Here is a 27,884-nt window from a genome sequence, read left to right as displayed (position 1 = left end):
TCCTTGAATGATAAACAAGACTCTATTTCATGTAATTAAAGTCTTTAAATGTGTCAGTGGATTTGGCTAAAGAAAAAAATATGAGTACACAGCTATGATACCTATTTGCACACATTCAAACATATTCTATTTAAAGCTTCACTGTGGATGTTTGATCTACTAACTTCCTTTCTGGCTGTAAGTACACTCTTTTTACCATCTTCCTGTATAAACTTGTTTGACGTCCGACACTATTTAAAGTCATCATGGCTAGAACATAATACTTACTTGGCCTGGCCCTCATTAAAAGACAACATCTGTTGTCTTTCAGAGAGAACAAATATTAGAGCAAATTTTGTATCACTCAAATATCTGCTTCCAATATGTTTTTCAAATTGAAGCTTTACATCTGACCTAACTTTATTCCTTTGAAGTTTGAAAAATGTCTACTGTACATCCCCACATGAAAACAACTTACATAACCATGAAACTGGTTATATAAGGGAGGGCCATATCGCTACAGAGGAAAACAAGACAAAGCTCAGCCACTTTGTGCAATTGGTCTGCACCCTGCTGGACTGTCTTCCAACGTTTCACTTTGAAAAATAAGGCGAGGGCTGAAGTTTTGCACAGGCATCACTGTGTCACATTTTAAATACTTCCACATGTAAATGTAATGAAAAATGTAAAATGTAACTACGACACACTTTAGCTGTACATCAATGTGCAGACCTGGAAGAAAGAAGCATGAATTTTGTTGTTGACTGGATTTACAGGACACTGCCGTATCACACGTGGTAGTCAGTAGGAACCAAAAAGTGAGCCGTCACTGTCACAACAAAGGTTTTACCGATGAGGGGGAGTGTACTCGTGCTACTGTTTTAAAATCCAGCTTAACCCGAGTTTAAATAGACACAACCTTTCGGCAGTGTGGTCACAAGCTAATCTCCAACCATCACGCACACAAAAACATAAGCAAACAGAGCAGGATGTGTAAACAGGAGTTCTGTATGGATGGTCTTATTACAAACTGACAGCTCATTAGGCACACAGGCCGCTTTGTGTGCTGGATTTCTCTTTTGTGACGTATCCTAGATTGAGGTATTAAAATAGCAAAGGTCTCCATATGCCCTTGTATGGATCCTGAACAGAAGGGTGTTTTGTGACAGCTCCCTAATGTCACAGCTATCAGGTTAGAGCCCCTCAGAGATCAAGTATGGTAAGCAAATAACATCAATCTGGTCTTCAGTATCTTTAAATACAATTATGGTGACAAATGACCCCTTTTCAAACACATCTAGAAACAGAGTTAGTAACTTGTAAGAAATGTAACGGTAAAGGGATAAACTCATCCAGACATACTTATTTGTTTGTATTTGAGGTGTGTTTTCCTGTTGGCAGCCTCCAACATGTTTACTTGTGTGGGCCCGTCCTGGGAAAAATGCAAATTGGTTGACAGGTTTGGTTACTCCAAAAGAAAACAGTGATTTTAATGGTTTAAAGTAAAGAAATGAAAGACTTTTGTTCAGTCAGTGCAAACAAGTTTAACTGTACATTCAAAATCCCTGGAATATCTTAACATATAAAAAAGAAAGAAATTTCAGGAAAAATCCGTCAACACGAATTCCTCTCATCATACATTCATACATACACACATTTTTTACTTCTTATCTTGGACCAGCTCATAGGGGCAGTGTCTGAGCAGAGACGCCCAGACTTCCTTCACCCCAGCCACCTCTTCCAGCCCATCCACGTCATTCCCAAACCAGCTGAGAGATATAATCTCTCCTGCGAGCCCTGGGCTTGCCTCCATCCAATAAGACATTCCTTAAAAACCTCATCTAGGAGGCGTCCAGGAGGCATCGAAGTCAAAAGTTATGGTCAGGCTATTATAGACAAGACATGTGCAAGAAGGATATGTGCAAATGTGCCAATATAGTACAGGAACAAATACCCAAACCAGGTCAACTGGCTCCTTTTGATGTGCAGAAGCAACGGTTCTACTCTGAGTCCCTTTCAAATGACCTCACTCTAAGGGAAAGTAGAGCCAACCTTCAGATTCTTTCAGTCACTACTCAGAGCTCATATCAGTCTAAATTCATAATCTCACAGGTGGTTAAATTGACAGCTCCATTTTTATGCTCAGCTCTCTCTCTCCCACAACAGATCAATACATCCCAGTTGCCCAGTCAGTCAGTCTGCACCAATCTGTCTGTCAGTCTCATGCTGCACTCGTACCAGCTTTAGAACAAGACCCCAAAGTGGGCCATTTACCCTTTTCTGGCTGAGAACCATAGTCATGGTTTTGGAGGTGCAAGCTGGAAATTTCCACCTGATGAAGCCAACAGAACTACATCATGTGCAAAAAGCAAAGATGAAACGACTGCAGTTGTGACCGACTTAGCTTATGTGTGGAAGAAGAGTCAAATGACGTGTAGAAACTCTCCCTTTCTGTGAGTGCCTCATTCACATAGTCACAACAGCCTCAGTCAACGCTTTTATCTGACTGAGGTTTCAAGTTTTGTTTAATCTGATAACACACAAAACCCTGGCTCTTAAGAAAAATAACTTGCTACATAGTCCATCTCCCTGTGATGCTCTCCTCGTCTGTCTATGTTTGTATTTGCGCCAAGTTTGTGAGTTCTTGTGTTGCAGGGTTTTAATTGTAGTAGCAACTGGTGCAGTGGAGGTGGAGTATTAGTGTTAGTGGATTAGTGGAATACCATTGTATATTTGTCTGCCATTCACACCTTACGTCAGGTGACCTGATAGGATGAGGCAAAATCTCACAGTGGTTTCACCCCAGATCTGTGGCGATAATGACCCGAACGTTCCCCAAGCATTGGCTTATGTGACAAGGCGCATGATTAAGGGTAGGTCAACACCCATTAGGGTCTAAATACCTGTGATTCTCCAACTTCTGGTTGTAGAACTGAAGAAGCCTCTTGATGAGAGGTGTAGTGTCTTTACAAAACTTAAACTCCAGTCACATTTTTTCCAAGCTCCTTACACTACCATGCTGTGGATGACTGAGAACCTACACAGACATTTTATGAGCCTTCATTACTTTTATCCTCATGTACCAAAAAACATGTTTTGTGTGAGCGTTGTATAAGTTTCTCGGAGATGGTGTTTTCTCATAAAGAAAACTTACTGGTGATCATCAGCATAGTCACTGTTTCTGAACTGAGGCTCTGTGTGTGTGTATGTGTGTATATATATATAAAAAAAAAACAAAAAAAAAAACACCCAGCACGCCCCCTGCGGGCGGTTTTATCCTTCAAGCTCGGGTCCTCTACCAGAGGCCTGGGAGCTTGAGGGTCCTGCGCAGTATCTTAGCTGTTCCCAGGACTGCGCTCTTCTGGACAGAGATCTCCGATGTTGTTCCCGGGATCTGCTGGAGCCACTCGCCTAGCTTGGGAGTCACCGCACCTAGTGCTCCGATTACCACGGGGACCACTGTTACCTTCACCCTCCACATCCTCTCGAGCTCTTCTCTGAGCCCTTGGTATTTCTCCAACTTCTCGTGTTCCTTCTTCCTGATATTGCTGTCATTCGGAACCGCTACATCGATCACTACGGCCGTCTGCTTCTGTTTGTCTACCACCACTATGTCCGGTTGGTTAGCCACCACCATTTTGTCCGTCTGTATCTGGAAGTCCCACAGGATCTTAGCTCGGTCATTCTCCACCACCCTTGGGGGCATCTCCCATTTTGACCTCGGGACTTCCAGGTTGTACTCGGCACAGATGTTCCTGTACACTATGCCGGCCACTTGGTTATGGCGTTCCATGTATGTCTTGCCTGCTAGCATCTTGCACCCTGCTGTTATGTGCTGGATTGTCTCTGGGGCATCTTTACACAGCCTGCACCTGGGGTCTTGCCTGGTGTGATAGACCCCAGCCTCTATGGATCTTGTGCTCAGAGCTTGTTCTTGTGCTGCCATGATTAGTGCCTCTGTGCTGTCTTTCAGTCCAGCTATATATATATATATATATATATATATATATATATATATATATATATATATATATATATATAGCGAAATGCCCCCCTGGTGCATTTATAAGAATATAATCTGAAAGAGATCTAAATCTAGGAATTAAAAATAAATAATAACTTGCTAAATTTGGGTAAAATTAGGAGATAAATAGGTACAATTACTAACTATACAATACTATAATAATAACTATACAATACTAACTATACAAAAAAGACACGACAAAGACACTACGAAGTGGATTGTGCAGTAGGTATTGAATACTAGGTTCAAGTTATGGTCAGGATATTGTAGACAAGACATGTGCAAGATGGAAAATGTGCAAATATAGTATAATTTAGATGTGTGTTCAGTAACTATGTGACCGAGTGCAAATAAGCATATTGTTCCCAGGTCCAGTCTGTAGTGGGTTTGTGGAAGTTTTTGTTGTTTTTAAGTCTTTTGGTGAGTATTGTAAGGTGTTTGTGAAAGTCTTTGTGTATATCAGTCCTTCGGTGGTAGTTAGTTGAGAGCTCTGACTGCTTGGGGGAAGAAGCTTTTGCAGTGTCTGGCCATTACGGTTCTGATCCTGCAAAACCGTCTGCCAGATGGAAGGAGGGAGAACAGTGCGTGTGAGGGGTGGAAAGTGTCCTTCACTAAGCTGTTCAAACGTCGGATGATGTGTCTGTCGTAGAGTTGGGAGATGGATGGGAGAGGGCCTCCAATGATCCTCTCTGCTGTCCTCACTATCTGCTGCAGAAACTTCATTTCAGCAAAAATGCATTTCCTGTACCAGAAGGTGATGTAGCAGGAGAAGATGTTCTCAGTGGTTCCATGGTAAAATGATGGGAGGATGGGAGGAGGAAGACTTGCCTTCTTCAGTTTCCTAAGAAAGTAGAGACGTTGTTGGGCTTTCTTCGTGATGGTGGTGTTCAGGTTTCAGGAGGAGTCATCTGATATGTGCACACCCAGGAACTTCACACTGTGGACCATCTCAACAGCAGACTGTTGATGTGCAGTGGAGTGTGGGCCATTAAGCTCTTCCTGAAGTTAACAGCCATCTCTTTAGTCTTCTGAACATTTACAGGCAGGTTGTTATTCTGACACCAGTCCACCTGGTGTTGTACCTCCTCTCTGTGTTCAGTCTCAGTGTTTATATGCCTGGAAGTGTTTGATGTAACTAAGAGAGGCCTTGTTTTCTACGTTGTCATGTCAAGTTCTTGCAGATGAAGTTCTATAGAGCACGGCAGAAAAATATATCCCTATTGCCAAAGGATGTACTGAAAGGTTTTACAGTTTTAACCACTGTAAATGCAAGATTGTTTAACTATCTTCTCTGGGCATCTGTTGGGTTTTGTGGTCAGTGTTTCAGGCTAGAATCTGCTGATTAGACCAGCATGTGGTCCTACAGGTGGAGAAAGTCTTTAAATTGACACAGCAGGGTTATTATGGGAAGCGTTTAGATTTAGTATGTGCTGAGTAGGTAGAAGGGTGGTCAAGGGTCACGAGGATTCACAAGTGAATGAGCTCTATGGTGGTGATGTCAGAACACTCGAGGAACATCTGTGGTGGGATGGGCCTCCTAGATAACAGTGCTATTATTCAAACTCTCATTCGACTTTCGTTTCATGTGGTCACTTTGTGTAAGAACCACAAAAGCATTGTTTAACAGTGATACTCCTGAGTGGCTAGAGGTCTCTCATTAGTCATGTATCTGTGGATCAGCTTGATGTTCCATTCAAAGGTCAAAAAAAGGAACAGAATCACATTTTCTTAAAACAGGGAACTTTGTAGAAACCTTCAGGGACTGATGCAGTAGGAGCTGCCTCCACCTCAATACAGCTAAAACCAAGGAGATAGTGATGGCTTTTAGAAGATCTAGGCCATTCCAATCATCAGTCTCCATACATGGGCAGGACACTGAGGTGGTGTACTCTTATAAATATCTGAGGGTCCTATTGAAAGACAAGAGGCCCAAGAGTACTGATTCTCTTTACAAGAAGGGGCAGTGCCACCTCGTCTTCTTGCAGCTGCTGAGGTTTTTTGGTGTGTGATGAGATACTGAATATGCATTTGATCATACTGTGGTGGCCAGTGCTCTGTTTTAATGCTGCTGTGTGTTGGGGCCCAGCTTAATGGTCAAAAACACTAAGCAACTGGGCAAGCTGGTGAAAAAAGCCACTGAACAAACTGAAATCTATAATGGACAATGTCAGATTTAAGTCCTTTTAAACATTATTTTTTTCGTTTATTTATTTATGGTTATGACTGGAGAGATGTTTGTGCATGGATGGAGCAGCCGGATGTTTGAATTTCGACTTGGGGATAAATAAACTATCTATCCTAAGAGTTTGAAAGCACATGATCTATTCTCTGAACACAGATAAGTGCTGCCCCCTACTGATGAAAATGTCAAGATTTTAAAAAGCGCACCAGTTCAAAAATACTGTATAATGACAACTTATCAAAAACATACTCCAAACATACTCCAAATGTTAAGTTTTAGATGATGATGATGATGAAGATGAACAAAGCTCCAGAATCTATGGAGGAGTTTCTGGATGTAAAACATTTGAAAACTTCACAGACTCTCATTGGACTATATCAGGCGCTCAACTTGTTTTTTGTTGCCCATATTGGATACTAAAAGTGAAGACAGGAAGTCTGGGGTTAAAGGTTTTATTTCTGGGGTTGGATTGCATATTACGTGAAAATTCAATAAATTCAACCACGCAAATGCAAAACTTGTGTGTCATTTGACATCCCCCTGAATTCTTAGTAAATTGGCAAATCTATATAAAGCAATATTGCAGAAGTTCTACATTTACACAGCTTTTGCTTATTCACAGTATTACATGTATACTCATGTACCAATGTGTGGGAAAAGAAGAAAGAAGAAAACTTAAATTTCTAGTGAAGTAAAGGTGAAAGATGTGCAAAATAAGACGATTCCCAAGGCCGCAGACATGCACACGGTAACTAAGCATCAAACAGGAAATACTAAGTTTAGAGGGTTTTTTTTTTGCCCTTGCTTGAAACTTCTAACAAGGAATTCCAAACAAGGCATTTTCTCTGATAAAAACACGTTACACAATAAAACAGAGGCAATGATAAGTTTCCATTTTGTGGGAAAAACCCCCAAATGAACAATTTTGAACTTCGATGGTTAAATGCAACACGGAGTGAAAGGCAGCACTAAAATGGAAACTGAGCTCCTTATCTGATGGGGCTCTGGTGACTGTATTAATGTAGACAATGTATTTTGCACGTGCAAATTATAAATAAATAAATAAATAAGAAGAAGAAAAAAAAACAGTTTATAGTTTAAATTATCTACATTTTCTGCCAAAGGATCAAATTAGACAAAGTGACTTTTACATAAAGTGCCTCACTGGTATAATGTTTCCTGTCTGACATTTACCTGAGAGATCTGTCAAAATGGTTTAGAAGACAACCTGTTGTCATCTTATTCATGTAGATCGCCACAGGCAGATAGTGTGTGTGGGTTTGCCCACTTCCCTTGAGCTGAACAATTTGCTAATAAAGCACCAGCAACACAGCTCTGCACAACCATTTCACAAGGACTTTAAGCACATCTCTGAGCAAAAACAACACTCCTGACAAGGTGTTCAACTTGTGCACATCACAAAGAAACGATGGAGCAACAACTTTTCATACTTTTTGTTTTGAAGTGTTTTGTTCTCACCAATCAAGCTGTGAAAGGATCAGAGGTAATCAGTGGATATCTTTGACATTGGTGCACTTGTTGTGAATGTGAGCAAAAGAAAAGGGGACTATGGATGTGTGCTAGACTAAGAAATGGTTTTCTTGCAAATTTTATTTCTAAATATTATGACACAATGATGACTGCAACTTGCTGCTTTATTGTTAACTTGTCTTCATCTTAGTACTACCGACTAAAATAGTTGCAATAAGCACCATCTACTTTGTACTGTACTATTTCTACCTGTATCCTAGTATTAACACATTGTTATGTTTTGCCCGCCTGCAGGTCTTCTCCAATTTGGGCAATCTCAATTTAAATTACAGCTATGACGAGGATGAAGAAATGATTTCAGAATCTTCTCCTTGCAATAAAACAGTGCCTGGATTTAACAACATGGGGATGACCGTAGTCTACATTATCGTGTTTGTTTTCGCCATCGTAGGTAACAGTGTTGTTGTCTTTGTCGTTTTCAATATGAAGAAAAGTAAAACCAGCACTGACATCTACCTGATGCACCTGGCGATTGCAGACCTGCTCTTCTGTCTTACCCTGCCGTTCTGGGCTGTGAAATGTAATGCTGGCTGGATCTTTGGAAACTTCCTGTGCAAACTCCTCTCAGGCTTTCAGGAGGCATCTGCATACAGTGGCGTATTCCTGCTGGCATGCATCAGTGTGGACAGATACTTTGCCATTGTCAGAGCTACGCGGGTCCTGTCCTCCCATCACCTGTTGGTCAAAGTTATTTGCAGTATTGTGTGGCTGGTGGCTGTAATGTTGTCCTTACCAGTGGTGATTAAGAGGGAGAGCATAGATACTGAATTTGGAGTGTCCATTTGCTTTGAAAACGTTACTGGTGAAAGCAGCGATCGCTGGCGAGTGACTCTACGCGTTCTGCGGCATACACTGGGCTTCTTCCTGCCTCTGGTGGTCATGGCTGTCTGCTATGGCTGGACTGTGGTGACTTTGTTTCACACACGCAACCAACAAAAGCACAAAGCTATGCGTGTCATCTTGGCCATTGTGCTGGCATTCATTCTGTGCTGGCTGCCTTATAATGTCACTGTACTGATTGACACACTCATACAGGGAGGATCTCTGGAACTGACTACATGTGAAACTCATTACACAGTGATTGCCATGCTGAGTGTCACCGAAATTCTGGCCTTCATGCACTGTGCAGTGAATCCGGTGCTGTACGCCTTTGTTGGGCAGAAGTTCCGTAACCAGCTGCTCTCAGCTCTTTACAGACACGGCCTCATCAGCAAGAGGCTCCAGATGGCTTACAGGAAGGGCTCTGCTGGCAGTGTAGGCAGCTTAAGATCCAGAAACACCTCAGTCACAATGTAAAAAAGCCCTGATGGATGATTATTTACAGGCTCAGGTGGTGGTCATTTTTTAAAATGCATCTTCAACTGGTCAAATGTCCTCAAAGTGCAATGTACTAAAGATCCAGAAAGTACATTGATGCAAACCACATATACACCATCAGCCCTAAATAGCAAATTCAGAGAAAGTAATAACTAGACATGTCACGTTTTTTTACTCCATAACTGCTTTTGCAAGTCGTGTGAATTTCCAGGAACAGATATCGGGGGAGCGAATTGTCTTTTTCTTTCTTTTGCTGAGATTGAAAAGGTAGCAGAAAGCAGCATCGCTTGGCTTAAGATAAAATAGAAAACAGGAGAAAACATCTGTGTAGAACGAAATCTGGTAGTAAAAATAGTAATATGCAGATGTGTCTGGGTGTTAGCATTTCACACAGCCAGTTCAGCTGTTTCCTTTGGTTAACAGGAGGATTTTGTTTTCTAAATAACTGGTCAGTATTTCTCAGTTTAACTCATTCCATTCTATTACTAGAATTTCCAAAAAATACCCAAAATGAACTTGGTTCATTAGTAACAATGTTGCTACCAGATTTGAAATAAAATAGTGAGTTCAGTGCCTCACCTGGATCTCTCGTGGTGTAATGTATGGTGTAACTTTTGAAGTATTATTTCAGCACGAATATTGATTACTGAATCTAAGCAGTGAGAATTCAGAGAAAAAGAACGCAGGTGTTCAAGTTAAAAAGAGAATCAGATAACATGGTTAGCACTGTCATATAGCAAGAGAGTTCTGAGAAAGAAAGTCGGGGCCTTCCTGTGTGGAGCTTGCCTTGTCTGCCAGGGTTTCCTCTGGACACACTGGCTTTCTCCCACAGATATTCATGTTAACTTGTGCTGTAAATCACTTTAAGTGTTTAATAAAACCATAAAAGTGGTATAGAAATTTTAGTTTGACAGGTTTTGTGCTTTAAGCATTCACAAAAATATTGTTGCTGTACATGTTCTAATGACGCTTTAGTGTGTTTGTTCATTAAGAATAAAAAACATTTAAAAATCCAGTGTTGATGTGATATTGTGCACATTATTCTGAGGCTGTCCAGTAAATATTGTTACCTTATTCTACGCAGTAGTGAAGAAAAAAAGTCTCAGTCTGATATTATCTTTCACACAGGAAGAAGCAGTGGTGAAATCTGCCGTCTGTTTCAAAAACAAGTTGTGTTTGTTTCTTTGATGAAAAGGTTTCATTTAAGTAACAGAAACTCTGTAGAAACTGATAGTTTGTGTTGTAATCAGTGCTAAGATACTGTTTTGTCCAAGAAGCTGTTTCTTGCATGATCAAACCAATGTGTGTTTTTTTGACTCTGTTTTTTACTTGAAGGTGTGAAGTGATGTGCGAATGAGTCTGCAAAGTGTTGCTTCAAAATTAAAACTGCATGATATATGTGCACCGCACTGTGCTTCAAAATTAAATGTCTCCATTATGCAAGCTTATTCTTGTGTTACTACTAAATATGTGTTTAGGAAAATGTGGTATATCCAGATTTGTTTCTATTCAAGCATATTTGTCAAATTCCGTCTGCAGCTAAACTCAAATAAACGTCGTCTCACACTTTGTGGTAGTCTGGCCATTTCCCTGTTTCCGGTTCTGCGTCTTGATGAATGAACAAGCTGTCTAAGAGGTATTTTTACCCGAACAATCATCTTTTGCACAACCTAATAAAGTGACTAAATCGACATTTGAGTATATTACAAAGGAAAGTTCAGCACTGTGGCAGAAAATCTTTTTGAAAATTCCTAAAGATAGAGATCTTCCTTGAAGAGGCAGACTTCAAAATGAAACTTTATTGCAGATCTCAGATTTAACGCCCCCACTACAGTCTCCACTCTGTTGGAGTTTTGTAACAGAATCAATCACATGTAAACACACATGTGATGGTTTCAAAGCACCTTTTCCAAAAACATGTGGAGCAGGCCCACCAGCTGTAAGGCTTTTCTTCTGGGAGATGGAGCTGTATTTTGAGATAATCAACAGCATTCAGCACTGCCAACTTTAACCCCTGAACAGCCTAATAATTAACTAAAAGTAACTAAAATGCATGTGAGGGCAGCAGTGCATCAAATATTCTGCTGGAATTAAATTACTGGGAATATTTTGACAGAAGACTTGCACATGAAGGTTAAGAAATAAAAACAGAAAAAAATGAACAAAGCTTAGGTTCAAGAGTTCAACCAGCTCTTACAGGTGCTTCCTCACTTTCAGAGCTCTTAGACGTAATCAACGCTTCCTTTAGTTAACAGAACAGATGCATTTGCCCCTGGACTTACACAGAAAAAACACTTCCTAATAACAAATTTGTGGATCATCATGACACTAGAGGTTAACGCAGATAAGCAGGAACTGAAAGTGGCTGCAGTAAAAGGCAGAATGGGAGGAAGTTGCATATTTTAATCTCAAGACAATTAATACAGCATGTTCTAGACTCCAGGCCCTCATTGTTAGCAAAGGGTTTTAATCCAAGGATTAAAAAAATAAAGTTGTTTGAGCCTCTAAAGATGACGTGTGTGTTTGTGTGTGTCTGTGGGGGGTAAAAATAGCACAATACTTAATACAATCATTTTAGTAAAACTATTAAATTAACTTCAATCATATCTTGATTTTTTGTTAGACTTAAAACACCCTGTGGTGATGCACAGAGGCAAGACTGCACAAAAAGCATATTTCTGGAGCTGGAGCTGAATATACTTTGTGGTAAAAGGAATTACCACAAGAACACACCCACGCACACACACAGGCTGCACAGTTGTGACCTTAGTCACAGAGAAGCAGAATGAAAAAGGAGAAGGAGGATGTCCCATATTAGGACATTTTTCATGCCAGTGGTGAGGCATCGTTTCCATATTCAGAGGAATTTATTTTTGCTTATCTGCGTAATAATTTTAAATCGATATTGTGTGACATTTTTGTTTTTAGTCAGCCTCTGCAACATAGTCAAAAACACCATGAAAACAGTCACTTCACAGGTGTACACAGGTGTACGCTAATCACAGAAAACACACTGATGCTCTGAATCCCACACAACTTGTTTGAAAGCAAAACAAAATACAAACAAAACATCATTGCATTTTATTCCACTATGTTAATACTATAAATAAAAACATTTGCTGCACAAATCAACACACAAAAGCTCATCAGCGTTTTGCCCCCCTGCAGGTCAAATGTCTGAGGGGAGGAGTACCAGATCCCCAGAATGTTGTGCTAAAATATTAACTATTAACTATTAACTACTGGGCTATTTCTAGTGTATTGATATGTGAGCTGTCCTTCACGGGTGGCCTTGTTTCCAGGACACGCTGATGTGCTTTGTCTTATATATTTTTGATGTGCTATATATATAATTATATATCTATATTTTAACTAAAAAGAAAAGCTGAAAAAATGCAAATAATGTCAGGAATACAAAACAAACAAAATAATGAGATATACAAGAAAAAGAAGCTAAAAGGAAGATGAAGGTATGTGTTCACTGTGAGAGTTGTTGCAATGCAGTGTTTTTAATAAATAAATAAAAATAAATAAACAAATAAATAAAAATAATAACTTTATCTGGTGATTAACCATTTGCATGAAAAAACAAACAAACAACAGAACTTTTGTCCGACTATAAAATCCAACCTTCTTTTCATGTGTTATACCAAGTATTGTGCAAAAATCTTGAGCCACCAGTTGTTTCTTTATATTTTATTCCCAAGAAGCCAGACTTTCTTATCATTTTTTTTACAGTGCTCAGTAGTTGATGTTGGTCTTTCAAAGTTATTTGCTGGAGATTGGAGATTTTAAAAAACATTTAGGTTCATTGTTACTAGCAGGTTGTCAGAAAAATACATACTTTGCCCATTTCTTTATCTGAATCTATAAAAAAATGCCAAAGATATCACAGTTCAACAGACATAAAATAGCATTTTTGCACCAATAAAGTCCTAAAGAGCTATTAGCTGAATCTTTGGCATACCTCAGCATGGTGTGCAGTGTGTCTCAGTTAGGTGCAGTAAGTGAAGCCGATGATCTTAAGAAATAAAGAAAACACACTGCCAATTCAGTAGTGTTTTCATGGATGGGCTTAACCAGAGCCTGGGCCTCTACGTTATTGAAGCAGAAAAGATCATCATTACAGAGAACAGAACCAAAGGCAGAGACAAAGAAAGAGCTCTGAATGTCCTTCAGAAGAACCCTGGAGAACTACTGCTGAAGATACTTAAAGAAATTACAAAAGTTCGGACTCTTGAATTTTATGTTTGCTATAATTGTACAAACTCTATTTTTGCATGACAGACTTTATTTCCAGGTCTGTTTACGTGGAAATAAAGTCTTGAACGATATATAATATGTCGTTAACTTTTGCTCCTACAATCCTACAATCTAAACACATCTGGTACCTGCACTGCTATTTCCGGAGTGGGCGGGGAGAAGCCTGCGCGTAGGCCGATTCCATGTTACCATAGTAACAGCATAGCCGCAGCTCATCTGTTGGTTGTCCGCAGGAGCTGTGGAAAAACTGCGTTAAAGTGGTTGCTGGGCCATTTTTACGCGCCGCGGAGCTGCAGGGAGCATCTCAGGACCGGGCAGGTAACATGGAGCTGTAATGGTGGATCGTATTCCACCAGATAGCCTTTGAGGTCATGCTTTCACAGCGCAGAAGATAATGTTAGCGGTCAGACCCACAAATTGTGATCAAGCCTGCAGCAGAGTGCGTTACTATTGGAGTAAGACTTCCGCTTTATTTTCAAAATAAAACTACGTTCAATTCAATTTTATTTATATAGCGCCAAATCACAACAACAGTCGCCCCAAGGCGCTTTATATTGTACAGTATATCCTATAATAATAGATACAGAGAAAAATCCAACAATCATATGACCCATATGATAAAATTTTCTCATATTACTGTGAAATCAGAAATTGTGTCAAGCTGTAAATTAAAAAATATAAGTGCATGAATGCTGATTTTTTTTTATGTGTGCTGGTTAAAGTGGTTAACAATCGCAGTTAAGGGTCTTTAAATACTTAAAAACAACAGCGTTAGTAAGTGTTTCAATGTGAAGGCAGTTTAACACAGTTTTCCCCAATTTTATTTTTAATTTTTTCTCTTAGCAACCAGTTTAATAGTTTAAATATTCATTATAATATTTTCTGCTCCTTGTGCATGTGACATCAGATGGGCGAGGCTATTAACATCCAGTGTTGGGAAGGTTACTTTTAAAATGTATTCCACTACAGATTACAGAATACATGCCCCAAAATGTATTTTGTAACGTATTCCGTTACGTTACTCAATGACAGTAACGTATTCTGAATACTTTAGATTACTTAACATATTATCGTGCTTTTTACAACTACATGAATGTACTATTGCTGTGTGATTTATTACTATTACTGAAGGTCCGCGGCTCCGAACCGTAGTAAAGGACCTCTGGCTAATACTTCGGGTTCGTGTTGGGCTCGTAGCAGAAAAATAGCTTTTCTTTGTTGTCTGGGTCAACTTTGATTGCGAGAGAGACGAGAGACAGAGAGAGGCGTTGAAAGACTGCTCCAACGAACTTATTGTTTCGGGGGAAAACACAAACACAGTGTACAGTCGAGTCTTAATAGCGTGCTTACAACTGGGCTTTTGGCTGCAGTGGTTATTATTATATTTACATGCTTCCAGCTCCCGTTTCTGCTCGATGACAACTCGTACTTTTCTCCTTTTTCTCCCTCCATCGCTCACAGACACATAACGGGTATGGTAGTTCATTCTCCCTGCAGCGCGGACTACACTGCTCATGAGGCTACATTCTTTAGCGCTATGCCTGTAACACTCTGCCTATTGCATTCATATTAAATCACAGCCGTTTATTTTCCAACAGAAACCAAACTGCTCGGCATAGCTTAGCACAACAACAACAACAACAACAACAAAAAGAGCTCTCTCACCCAGGAAACACACAGTCGCAGAGAGCGCGCGTAGCTGTCAAACAAAACCCAAACAGTCCTGACCCGCCACAATATGAAACAGGAAAATACCGCCGTGTAATCCATTTATTTCAACAAAGTAACTGTATTCTAAATACCACCATTTTAAACGGTAACTGTAAATACAGTTACTCATATTTTGTATTTTAAATACGTAACGGTGGTACATGTATTCCGTTACTCCCCAACACTGTTAACATCATAGCATAATAACTTATATTAAAGAAACATTTCAAGGAAAGATTTTTCACTGTGTTAAACATTAACCAAAACCACCATTAAAAGAAATTTTTTTAAAAAAGCTGAAACTGTAACGGTGCGTACACACTGAACACGGTAGACGCGACCAGAGCTTCAGGTGTGAAAAACATCTCAGTGATATCTCTTATATCACTCCCCTTTAAATAGCTGTCCAGACAGAACAAAAGTGTACATTATTTGTTGAATTGTGTTTCTTATTTAATAAGCACTCCTTTTAGAGAACAGTTGATGACGAGCCTGAGGTAGAAAAAGTCTCTTACGAGAAATAACCTTAATGTAATAAGTTATATAATGTGTCTAGATAGAGTTATAGTGTTATTTTCCAGGAATTTCATTTTTTTATTTTATAATACTAGTCACAATAATAATTATTATAAGAAGAAAGTAATTAATGACTTATTAATAGCTTATCTGTAATTCACAGCTGTAATCACACTCTGAAAAGGCCTAGAAGTGGGCTCTTCGATCTAATCCTCAGTACACACTGCAGTAGCTGCACATCCTTAATATCTGCACAACCTGTGCAGTGTGAACAACACAGTTTACAGTACAATTTCAAGCATATATATTTAATTTGTGTTATATACTGGGAGTTATTCTATTTTATAACTTTATAATATATTCAATTATTTAATTTAGTTTAGACAGTTGCTGTTCTTCCTTCTTCGAGCAACTATAACCACACAATTTCCTCAAGGTTTAATAAAGTATTCTGATTCTGATTCTCTTTGAGGTTTGACACCCGTTTTTCCACTTTTACTTTGAAAGAACACTCCCGAAACCGGAAGTTTAGATGCCACAAAGAGTAACATTGTAGCTGCGCTCTTTAGCCGTGTTTCTGTCACAGTTATAACTCGCTATTAATACTCTAACGCCGTAGCTGTAGTTGCTGTAATGAAGTAGCCGGGGGGGATTCGTGCCGGCGGGCTAAGAGCCGCAGAGATACGAGCATTGTTAGCTTTCATTTCTTTAATAGCAGCTGAGGTTAGCACAGGGTATTAGCTGCCCTTGGTTTCGATTCACGCTGTAGTTTGGTTCTCCAGCAGGTTCTGAAGGACTCACGATGTCTAATGATCTCGCTGGAGTGTGGGAGGTGGCGCTGAGTGATGGAGTTCACAGAATCGAGTTTGAACACGGGACCACCACCGGAAAGAGGGTCATCTACGTGGATGGAAAGGTGTGCAGTCATACTGTTAGCCGGGGAAACACTGGACGTGTTTTGCTGGACTAATCTTATTTATTAATTTATTTGATTTTATTTGAGTGTTTCTGAGGTCAGCCTCATCAGCTCCTGTGATTTTCTGATTTATGCTCCAGGAGGTCCTGAGGCGGGACTGGATGTTCAAACTGGTGGGGAAGGAAACTTTCAGCGTGGGCAGTTCAGACACCAAAGCCACTATCAATATAGATGCAGTCAGTGGCTTTGCCTATGAGTACACCCTGGAGATCAACGGGAAGAGCCTGAAGAAGTACATGGAGAACAGGTCAAAGGTCACCAGCACCTGGTTGCTCAACTTAGACGGCATTGACTGCAGAGTGGTCCTGGGTGAGCTCCTCTCAGTGTTTGTATCATTCAGCTCTTGTCCTTTTACTTCTGTTACTGTGACAGCTTATAATTATGATTTTTTTATTCATACAGAAAAGCTCTATATTCAAGATTCTGCAAAAATTATGCAAAAAAAAACCCCTCCCAACAACCCAAAACATGATCTCATAGGAGAAAAGATGCAACTTATTTTATAGCTTTAATAGGTTATAAAATACAAATGTATATCTAAGATACATAAAGCTTTAATTCATCTACATAGTCAGTCAGGATAGATATAGACCTGATATTTAGCACAGTGTGATTTATGCCACTTCACAGCCACCCTCTAATATTATGCAGTAGCTGAGCCTAAGCTCCTTAACTACTCTAAGCTTGGACCATATACAGCCGTGTCTGTGATCTGGGCGAGTTAATCCTTCATATAATTGTACTGCTTACAGTGGATCAAGTGGCAAACTGCCTTGAAAGCACATGCCGCAAATAACCACTGTGCATTGTCTGCATTTGTAACAGAGATATCCCAGCTGGGAAAGAATGGAAATATTAAACTAAACTTTATATTAAAAACAATCTCTGTGGTTTGTCTTTCACTGTATGTAGTACATTTTGTACTATGCTTTATCCAGCATGTCTTGTTCAACTATTCACACACATTCATACAAGCACTTCTACACCTAAGCGCTTTCCATCTAACAGTCACACTCTGATGAGCACATTGAAAAACAACTTGGGGTTAAGTATCATGCCTAAGAATGCTTTGGCATGTAGACTGAGACAGACAGGAAAATGTAAATTAATCCAGAAACACTTTGTTCAAAGGATTCTGGCAAGACACAGTAAATACAACTTTTATTAAAAGTCAGGTTATCATGTTAAATATTCATTACCCTGATGTTGATCAAGATAACTGGTTGTGATTTTTGCTGTAACTGAGCAGCCTGAATTTGGTTCTTGTTGAGAAACAGAAACAAACAAAGACTTGATTTATAGTAGTCAAACAGAGCTCAGCAACTCTTTGGAATAATATACAGCATGAACAGTATATTAGATTAGCACAAAGATAATATCTCTGTGAAATGAACTCTAATAGGCTGTAATTGTGTGTAATTACTCATTTACTCAGTATGCAGCAGCCAGTGTTCTGCCATTGGAGGCATTTTCCATTTTTCTTGTCTTTATAACTCAGTCTGTGCATAGACTCATGTGGTCCTGCAGGTCTGAAGTCTTTTCTCTTCCCTGCCTTCAGTGAAAGTAACTTTATTAGTTCTGTTTAGTGTTTCACTGCAGAGAGGAGATGAATGCAGATAAAGATTAAGGCAAACAAGGGCGTTGCTCAGATCAGACGTTGCATCGCCTTTCAGTCACAAAGTTAATGCTGTGGCTCTTTAACAAATGTCAGCTGTGGTTTTATAATGTCAAGCGGAGAATCCTGTGCTGGTGCAGACCATAAATCTGGCTCTTAGTTTGCAGAAACCACCTACAAGTGATTAAATACGCAGAATAGATATGAGTCAGACTAGGACTGGAAACCACAAGACAGTCAGATAAACTTTCTCATTCCAGCACCCAGCAACATTACACCTAAAGTTAAAGCTAGTCACTAACCTGCTCTCACTGGCTCAGCAGCTGTGTCTGGGCCAGTTTACTTACATTTTTTTTAAATGCTTATCTGGTAAATATTAATTAAAAAAAATCTGTCTTTTTACTTTCAGAGAAAGACACCATGGATGTTTGGTGTAACGGACAAAATATTGAGACTGCAGTAAGTAAAACACGAGTGACATAATACAGGTTGTTATTAGAGCAGCAGTTCCCTTAGTAACAGACCACTAGGGGTCTGTGACCCGGGGACCCTGCAAGAGAGATGGTATAAATCATAGATTCATTAAAGAGTGCTTATGTTGATGGGAGGCATTCACATTAAGGATTAGGCTGTGTGTACTTGTTTTGTGTATTAAAATTTGGTTTGGATATTGTCTTTGTGTTCGGATATGTCATTTTATCTGGGGTGTTGGTCTTATTATATTGAATTGAATTGAATTGTTAACTACAATTGTAAAACCATAAGTTGTTTACTGATGATTGTTTGTGTATTCCTGGTTGTTGTTTTATCTGCTCATTGCCTTTGAATATAAATTGATTGGTTGCTTGTGTGGTGCGGTGCATTGTTTTCTTTTGGGATATCATAATGGATCATTATTTTCGTTTGGAACAGGACGCTTCCTTTCTTAGTTCACGCTTTTGCGATTTGCGCCTGCAGGGTGAGTTTGTGGACGACGGCACAGAGACGCACTTCACACTCGGAGACCACAACTGCTGCGTGAAAGCTGTGAGCAGCGGGAAGAGACGAGACGGGATCATTCACACGCTGCTCGTGGACGGCACGGAGATCGCTGAATGCACAGAGTGAGCGTGACTGCGCCTGGATGACAGCAGAGATCTGGTTTTGTATCTGTGACGCCGAGTGAGGGCGCCAGGTGATTTAAAGCTGATAAAGTCAGGGACCAACTGAGAGAAACAATGCATTGCTGCTGTAGTGTGCGGAGTATATTAGCCATATATATACTGGTGAAAGCTGTCCTGTAAATAGCATAGCTGAAGACAAAAGCTAAGTTTGAGCAGTTTTAGAAGACCGAGGGCAGCTACTAATGCCAGAAACAAGCATTTACTGTCTCCAAATGTTCACACTGGATATTTGATGTGTGCACTGGTCTTTATAATCATATTAACACTATTAATCTCAGTAATATCATCAACACGGGAGTCCAGATGTGCCACATTATTCTCTCTCAGCCAGGGTTTTAACACGAGCAGCTGCTTTTGAAGAAGTACTGTATCACACAGCCAAATGTTACCAGTGAGCTGTCCCAGTAAACCCTCACCTCATTCTCTCTTACCTTTGTGCTAGCTTTCTTGTATTTTCAAATGTTGTGGAGTGGGAGGTTCAACAATGGGGTAACTTTATTCCTTGAATGTAGCAGTGGACTGGTTCCTGTTCTGGTGTTGGCCTGTTACATGCTTTGTGTTTCCATTGGTTAATTCTGTTGATATGAAGTGATTAGCTTCCAACGGCCTGCTGTTGATGTGTCAGAATATTTACAGGGTGCGTTGTTCTCAGTTTTCACTTAGGCATAAATCATTTACACAGCTGCAATCACTCACTGATGTCCAAACATACTTTAAAGACGTTCTGTTCTCTTTAGAAAGATCTGTGACTGTGTTGTGCTGTCAATTCATGCGGTAGTATCATAGAGTGTATGATGGACAAAGCCACTGTGATGTCACCCACATTTGTCAAAGCCACATTTTTGGACCCTTCAGCTGTCCACTGTGACCCTCTTAGGTTTTTTAAACCAGGTGTCACAGAAGCGGGGTAGATCGGTCATTGCCCCCATTATCGTCTTTCTGAACATCATGTATTAGATATGATGTAAATGTAGTGATTGATACCACTGATTAATTAATGAAGTGTTTACCGAGGTCACAGCTCAAATGACAGAGGGCTCCTTTTCCACTGAAATCTGTTGAGTTTTTTTTCCTGCTAACTACAAGTACAGAAGTCGCCCCCTGCTGGCTATTAGAAAGAATGCAGGTTAAGGCATTGGCTTCATTTTACCAGTATGGAAGCTATGTCCATCTTATACATGCAGTCTATGGATAATACAGAATTTGAGCTAAAAATATTTTAATAAAATCATGGTTATTAAATATTAAGGATTTCTCCAGTGTATGTGAAGCAAATGTTTGGTAAGAGACGTTCACTAAGGCTGTACTCACACTAAGAAAGCTGTGCCATACCCGAGTATGTTTGTTTCCCATTTTCCAGTTTGTTTGACCAGACTGCTGCATGCTCCACCCCAGCAGGGTTACATGAACTGCCCCAGTCCAGGTTCAGTTGGACTCAACATGTGCATGTTATGTGACCACTAATCGTGCACAAGTACTTACATGTAACTCCGGCAGTTGTTCAATGACAGCTGCCTGTGTGAAAATCACTGTGTTCAGCACTTCACAAATCTATAAGGCATATGAGAGGATGAAGTGTCAGCACTTTAAAATGAAACTGGATGCATAAAATCATGAACGTCACTGTAGACACACACTGATGCACACTCTGAGCCCACACTGTTAAGGGTGAGTGCAGGCGATCAGTGGAGTGGTGACAGCCATGATGTGTGTGAGTACATCCTCACTGTTAGAAATTGGAACCCAGATTTACTCAAACACTGAGCCAATCCAAACTGGGTTTAGGCATTAAAGAAAGTACTGTTGGTATCTAGAAAGAGAGCGCAGTGACAAGATGGCATGTAGGAGATTTTGAACTGAGATTTTTGACCCTGCTGCATATATTTCTATGAGTTCCTTTTTCTAGGTGCAAAATATACAGAGAATTCTTAAAGCTCACAAACTGATTTACTAATGTTTGCAACACAATTTATTGCTAATCCTGATAATATTTAATCCAGAATAAAACATGAAAATGTTTCCAATTGTTATTTTTGTGCTTGATATTAAAATGAGCTGACTGTGTGTGTGTGTTGGAAACATAATACGTTTTGTAAATCATTGGTAAAGCTAACCACACCTTTGAGCTCACATGCCGTTTTGCCCCATGTAGTAAATCTGGCCAACTTAGCAAACTTCATCTGCGGATGTCTGTGAAACTGAACTGAAATGCAGCTGAAAGCTTCGTGAAACGGACACACTATTTGTTTTTCCTGTCAAACTGTTTCAAGGGTCAAAGGTGAAAATGTTTCATGCTCAGTAGACTGTGACATTGTATAGTTATGATTACCTTCTCACTCTGTTTTTCATGTGTCGTGTATACAGGAATAATGTTTATACATGTATTTCATTTTGTAAGTTGTTTAAATTGTATTTTATTTTATTAAATTTGTGTAGTTGATCAGGTTTTGTTGTTGAGCTTTAAGTAAAAAAAAATCTGGACACACTTGAAGCTTTGCTGTGTTTAATAGTTGTTTTTCCATATTTCAGTAAATGTTGTTACAACAAAAATATAAAAACAAAACATAAAATAGGTCCAGATTCCTCAAACAAACAACAATTTTTAATTTTATTCTGACATCAACACAGGAAAACTGTAACTACTCATGTCCATTATGACTCATTCTCCCATTCATCATGGAGTTCACCACCACCATTATTATTTTATGGACAAACAAAGCTAGATTAAAGTCTTTTCATATTTATTGTGGTATTTGCTGTTATAATCATGTCTAAATTTATGGAGTCATGAGATGCCACTAAACAAATGAACCCTTTCAATCTAAAAACTACAGTGTTGTTGATATAAAACGCACATTATTAAGCTTAATCTTGATTGATAAACATGTGATTGGTTCTACTCCTTGCAGCAGTGCTATGATAAAATAGATTTTGATAACTTGCTGCTGCCATTATTCAGCAATACATTATGAGAAAAATAAGCCCAGTCATTCCTTCATATTTTGCTACTAATATCCATTATATCGAGTCTATAACTGATACAAACATTTCTTTTTTCTAACAGTAAATATGCTCATTTTGGATCTCCTTGAGCTTGTTTTTTCTCACAGGTGATGATGTACCTGGGCAGGGCTTGATAACTGCTAAATATGACAGAGATGTCAGACCCTCCACTCACACTGTCATACCTAACTTGTGGATCTGTCCCTTTAGCAGGTGGCAGAATGAGACCTCGCTGACCCTCTGTGGAGTCCCCTCTCAGCACGTCAGCCTCCACAAAGTACAAATACTTATCCTTTTCCTCCTTCCAAACATCCATGGCCTCCTTCACTGTCCCAGCAAAGTAGATGCCTTCTCCATATTTTGGGTCTAGATCCAGACAGGGATAAATATCTTTTGTTACTAGGTGTGTTTTTATGATATTATCTGTAGCTTTGATATATATATAATGTTATCATACCTTCAGGTGGTGCACACTCTGCATGGAAACCAATCTGGCTAACCATCTCACAGAACTGTGCAGGTATGCGCTGAAACATTTTCTCAGAGGAGCACCCCAGCTGGTTTTTCTTGAGGTCAAACAGCTTCTTCAAGTTTAAGTTCTCCACTTTGTCCACCTAAAAATAGAACATTTCATTTTGAAATAAGGCACAAGGCTTATTTATATAGAGGAAGAAACTAATAAGCAACCAAATCCCTAAGCTTAATAGTAACCCACGAAAAGTTGAGGAACATTTTATGAAACATAATTTACCTTTAATATCCACAGACCAAGATTTCTAAAAGCAGATATTCTTTCTTTGAACTCCCAGCTTGAGTTGTCCACTGTTTTTGTCCTTCTTTCTCTTTCACGAGGCACTTGAGCTAACAACTTGCACATTTCATCCTTTTCCTCTCTGGCAAACTCCTCCTGGACAGTGCAGAGCATGGCCTCCACCTCCAACGCAGCACCTACAACATCCTCAGCTGAATGCCCATCAACCTTTAGGCAGGCGTGACCCTTGGACAAAAACTCCTCAAACTTAACACCCTTTCTGGTTAAATGAGAGAGCAGCAGGTATTGCTTCTCACTCAGGTGCTGGATGAAGTTGTTGTAGATAACCACGGAGCGAGAGGGCCTGAAGAGAAGATGATCAAGCCATTTTTCAGCCTCATGTAGTGATTCTTTACAAGGACTTTTTAAACTGATCTGTGGAGTTGGAGCTTTGTTGAATCTTAAGTCTTCTTTGTTATCATATGCTGGTGGAGAACACAAAAGAGAAAAATCACTGCTACTATTATTTTAATTATATTTGAATGGGATTAATAAAATTATAACCATCCCTCCATGCATTTACTTTTCTACATTAGTTTTGCTGGATTTTGCAGAAAACACCATAACAACAATCAGTGAACAACAACCAAACTTTCTTATTTCTTTCATGTTTTTATGCTTATATCTTCTTGACACCTTTCTTACAGGGTGAATGTATTCATTAGCAAAACAGCATTAAATATCTTTAAAAGACAAAATGTACACTGTTGAAACAAAATACTTTTAAAAATTAGTTTTAACTTTTTAACTTGCTATGGTTTTACAGGTAGTTAATTAACTGAATATAGGGACTTTGATCAAAACAAACCAACACTTAGATCAGTAATAAAAATGCTCATTACAAAGGTACTGAAAATAATCTAAAAAGAAAACAAAAATGCTGATGTATTGTTTTTTAATGTTCTAATGGAGCGGCACTGCTTCACTGTTTTACCTTGTCTGAAGCTGGAGTTGGAGATTTTGTGCTGGAGAGATTTCATTTGTCCCTCAAAAGCCTTTAAAGAAAAGGTAATTAAAAATATATTATTTTAAAAAAAATTAACAAAACAATAATGACATGAGTTGCACTTGCAGCACTGCCAAACAAACCTAGTCAACAGTTTCCAGGAGGTGCAACAGTGCTGCCCACCACAACAAATTACAGATATGTATCTATTACAGTGATAGTTACTTAAAATTCTAAAATCTTGACAGAATATGCAAAATACAACCTGAAATGTGTCACGGTCAGAAGGAAATATGACAAAGTAAACATCCATCTTTGTTTGAGCTGTTTGGGCAAAGTCAGCCACTGCCTCTAACATTATGTATGCAGCTTCTTGTTTAGGAAACCCGAGGTGTCCAGTTCCGATGGCAGGAAAGGAGATTGAGTTGTGGCGATTTGCAACTGCCATCCATAAACATTCCCGTACTGAATCAGAAAGGGACTGCAATGAAATAATAAGAGAATAGAGAAAGAAAATCCAAGCTCTTAATATAGTCCAAAAAAAAGCATCTTTTTTAATTTTATCATGATTTTTCAGAAAAATATATTATGATCTTTTGGTTCGAAAGTGTTTCCAAGGATTAAACTGTATTTTAAAATAATTGTCATATTATATTGTATGCTTTTTGTTTAGAGTTACAAATATAAACCAAATGAAAGTCCTTACAGTTTGGAATGTATCACACAATGACTATATTACACTATATGGACAGAAGTATTATGCCAAAACTTTTAATCTGAATTTAGATGTTCAATTCAGTTCTATTACCACAGGTGTACAAAATCAAGAACCTAGCTATTTAGTCTGCTTTTACAAACATTTGTGAAAAAATGGGTTATTCTAAAGAGCTCAGTTAAACATAATTCTGTCATAGCATGCCACCATTGCCACAACTCAGTTTATGAAATTATCTTCCTGTGTGTAATGGGTAGTCCCAGTACTTTTGCCCATATAGTCTATATATCAGCATTTGACTTTTATGAAAATGATACACAAGATTTCATGTTATAATCTACCTTGTGTGCTGCTGTTTGTTGATTATGGAAACTGCAGAAAGTGTGAAACACCTCCTTACACCGTAGTTTGTACGCGCTTGTAATGACAACTTGTTGCCCAGAAGGAGCCTTTAGTATTTCATCCTGCATTCTGCCGCCTGCTTTGCTCAGCAAAGCATTTGAGACCTGACCCATTTTCAGGTTTCTGTCAGATGATGCTGTGTTTACAATGACATCTGTCTGAGAGGATGCAAAAACAATTATTATATGAAAACAAATTGAACAAGAAAATACACAATGTAAAAGCAGTGGCCATAAAAATACACTACTGTAACTTGATGTGCACACTAAAGTAAACAAAAACAAGCAAAAACAAATGTGAAGAACAAGCTAACTTGCTGTTTAATAAAAATAGCAATTGAGAAACAGTATAAGACTTTACCTTCTGATCCTCAATTTTATCACTCTTCAGGGTTATAAGAACGTTCCCAATCTGGATGTTTGCTGTTTTGGCAGCACTCCTGGTGTTCCTTTCTGCTGCTTGGCTGTATGACAAACTTTGGTTAGATTGGTTGGGACCTAGGATGTGACGGCAGGCCATGTACATTTCTGTGACTGTTGGCTCATCGTTGTTTACAAAGAAGATCTTAGTAGGAAGTTGTCGATGGGGAAATCTTTCATAGTAGTCTTTCACAGTTGACACTATAGTTTTTGCACAGTCTGACAGGGGGTAATTGAACAATCCAGAGCTTATAGCAGGAATGGCAACACTGTCCAGATTATATTCTGTAGCTTTCTGAAGAATACTCGTGATGGTTGTTTTCAACAATGGTTCAGCACGAGAAACTTCAGAATAGTGGGGGTTGTATGAGAGCTGTGGACCAACAGCATGAATTATCTTCCTGCATGGCAGCGACCCAGCATTAGTGACAATTGCTTCTCCTGTTGGTAAGGGACCGTATTTGAATTTGTAATTGTCACTCTCCATTTGGATTTGAGTACCACCAGCTTCACATAGGGCTTGAGCAAGGCCACCACCATGATGAAGATTGGAGTTGGCAGCATTGACAACAGCCTCTACTGGGAAATTGGTGAGATCAGCCTTCCACACGGACACCTCAACACCTGCACGCAACTTGACGGAAAACCTCTTCTCTGGGGCAACAGTCTGCCTCTTCTGCTGTCCAAAGCTCGCATCACTCTCAAAATCCACACCTTCGAAGGTGGCCACACATCCAAATCTGCTGTAGAGGATATCACTCAGAGCACGTCCACTTTGTTTTACAATGTTGAGTGAAGATTCACGAAGAGCAATATCTGATTTATAATCCATGGTTCCTGAAAAGAATAAGACTGTCAGTGAATCAAAGAATGACAGAAGCATCACACCTAAAACAGAGTTTGTTGCTGTTTTCTGTTTGCCTTTTTAGTAAGTAATAAATCATGAAAGCATTTTAGCTAATATGTAATTAGCTAAGATATATATTTGAGCAGACTCTCTAAAAAACATGTACAAGTAAAACACAATCAATAACTGATTTTTCTTTGCTGTTATCTTGTAAACCAGGTATTAAATTTTTTTATGAAAGGTGCTATATAATTAAAGTTTGTTTATTTAATTATTATATTTAGAAAATTTCTGATCTATTTCATGTTATATTAGAATATTCAAATTTGCTTTTAAAAAGGCAATTCTAAGTGACACCCACTGTTGAGTGGCAGTGTTTACATAAAGGATGTCATTCAATATCAATCAAACTAGAGCATTATAGAGTTTATTAGCAAATCAAAGTATTGTTAATTATTGCTGATTTTATAGAGATTACAACAATGCAGTCAAACGATTCACTGCGGCCTGTGGTAACTTTAATTTGCACTGAAAATGCAACAACTAGGATCCCACCCACTGTAGGTTTTGTGGATAATAATAATGATAATATGAATATTAAATAATGTATTCTATACTTTTGTGGTGTTATCAAGTCTAAAATAGCCTGTTTGGCATTGGAGAATAAGTTTATGCGGCTCACGTGGTTGCAGGTGACCTACCCAGTAAAATTCCGTGTGAATTGCTGTTCTATCGTCACTGCAGCAGAGAGAGACAGAGACAAACAACGGACACTTTTAGGCCACTCAGAAATAATTTACCTGCTCCACAAACAACAACGTCGGGACAATTTTCCGTGTGCTTGAACACCGCTTGACTCCGTACTAAACAACTTTATATATTTTCATAACATGTTACATTTGTACAATTTACGTAGAGAAAACAAAACTAAGTCAGCATTGTATAAGGTTTTGTTTTGTTGGGGTCTGTTGCAGTTCACTCAATACTTGTGCACTGCGTCGCAGAGAGATAAAAATCATAGCTTGCTAATTAACGTTATTCAGAACTTTCTTTTACCGGGTAGACCAGTATAAATGAAGAAACTGTCAAACATTTGACGTTTCTGCGTCCTTTTTATACATTGAAAAGCGAGCAACATAACACGCAACCAGTCAACGAAAGTTGCTTTTGCTGGTGACTGGAAACCTAATCCATGAACAACACACACTCGACTACCTTAGATAAAACATAGGTTTTAGTTTAAACGGATCGAGAGGTTTATTGCGCAGAAGCCAGATACTCACCGTCGCACACTTTCAGCTGGAAAGTACCGAAGTGAAGGAGAAAGCGAAAGAATGAAAAGAGGGCGCGGACGTCTCCAAACTGCCTCCGTGGACTGCAGCCAAGTGTAAAAAGGTGTTTTTCAGGCCTTTCTCTGTAGCTGCACCCCGGTCTGAGCCAACCCT

The 27,884-nt window shown here is 39.1% G+C and overlaps 3 protein-coding genes across 6 annotated transcripts; 2 read left to right on the top strand and 1 right to left on the bottom strand.

Annotated features, from left to right (window-relative positions):
• Positions 1–7,545: 7,545 nt before the first annotated feature.
• cxcr2 (chemokine (C-X-C motif) receptor 2) lies at positions 7,546–10,622 on the top strand. The gene is made up of 2 exons (XM_085435390.1): positions 7,546–7,689; positions 7,971–10,622. Exons 1-2 carry the CDS (start codon positions 7,615–7,617, stop codon positions 9,030–9,032), a joined length of 1,137 nt encoding a protein of 378 aa, XP_085291516.1. The 5' UTR covers positions 7,546–7,614; the 3' UTR covers positions 9,033–10,622.
• Positions 10,623–13,497: 2,875 nt separating this feature from the next.
• Positions 13,498–22,701, top strand: LOC146691306 (fas apoptotic inhibitory molecule 1-like). Of its 3 annotated transcripts, XR_014915571.1 has the most exons (6): positions 13,498–13,634; positions 16,325–16,458; positions 16,599–16,827; positions 18,543–18,592; positions 19,091–19,307; positions 22,510–22,701. XR_014915571.1 is itself a non-coding variant. In XM_085434670.1 (5 exons), the coding sequence occupies exons 2-5, from the start codon at positions 16,345–16,347 to the stop codon at positions 19,238–19,240; spliced, it is 543 nt and encodes a 180-aa protein (XP_085290796.1). In that variant the 5' UTR covers positions 13,498–13,634; positions 16,328–16,344; the 3' UTR covers positions 19,241–21,787. The 3 variants fall into 3 exon arrangements, 2 of the variants coding, with proteins under 2 accessions (XP_085290796.1, XP_085290795.1); XM_085434670.1 differs by lacking the exon at positions 22,510–22,701 and having other exon boundaries at positions 16,328–16,458; positions 19,091–21,787; XM_085434669.1 differs by lacking the exon at positions 22,510–22,701 and having other exon boundaries at positions 19,091–21,787.
• Positions 21,783–27,788, bottom strand: parp9 (poly(ADP-ribose) polymerase family member 9). 2 transcript variants are annotated; one of them, XM_085434667.1, is made up of 9 exons: positions 27,723–27,788; positions 27,141–27,177; positions 25,534–26,429; positions 25,113–25,331; positions 24,322–24,537; positions 24,045–24,105; positions 23,051–23,535; positions 22,757–22,913; positions 21,783–22,665 (listed from the first exon to the last, which is right to left on the bottom strand). In XM_085434667.1, exons 3-9 carry the CDS (start codon positions 26,422–26,424, stop codon positions 22,370–22,372), a joined length of 2,325 nt encoding a protein of 774 aa, XP_085290793.1. In that variant the 5' UTR covers positions 26,425–26,429; positions 27,141–27,177; positions 27,723–27,788; the 3' UTR covers positions 21,783–22,369. The 2 variants fall into 2 exon arrangements, with proteins under 2 accessions (XP_085290793.1, XP_085290794.1); XM_085434668.1 differs by lacking the exon at positions 27,141–27,177 and having other exon boundaries at positions 27,723–27,773.
• Positions 27,789–27,884: the final 96 nt, after the last annotated feature.

The sequence above is a fragment of the Copadichromis virginalis genome, linkage group LG16, assembly GCF_057382275.1.
Source record: "Copadichromis virginalis isolate Kocher_CV1m ecotype Utaka linkage group LG16, C_Virginalis_male_GT1.1, whole genome shotgun sequence".
Classification (NCBI taxonomy): domain Eukaryota; kingdom Metazoa; phylum Chordata; class Actinopteri; order Cichliformes; family Cichlidae; genus Copadichromis; species Copadichromis virginalis.
This window is presented reverse-complemented; position numbering and strand designations above follow the sequence as displayed.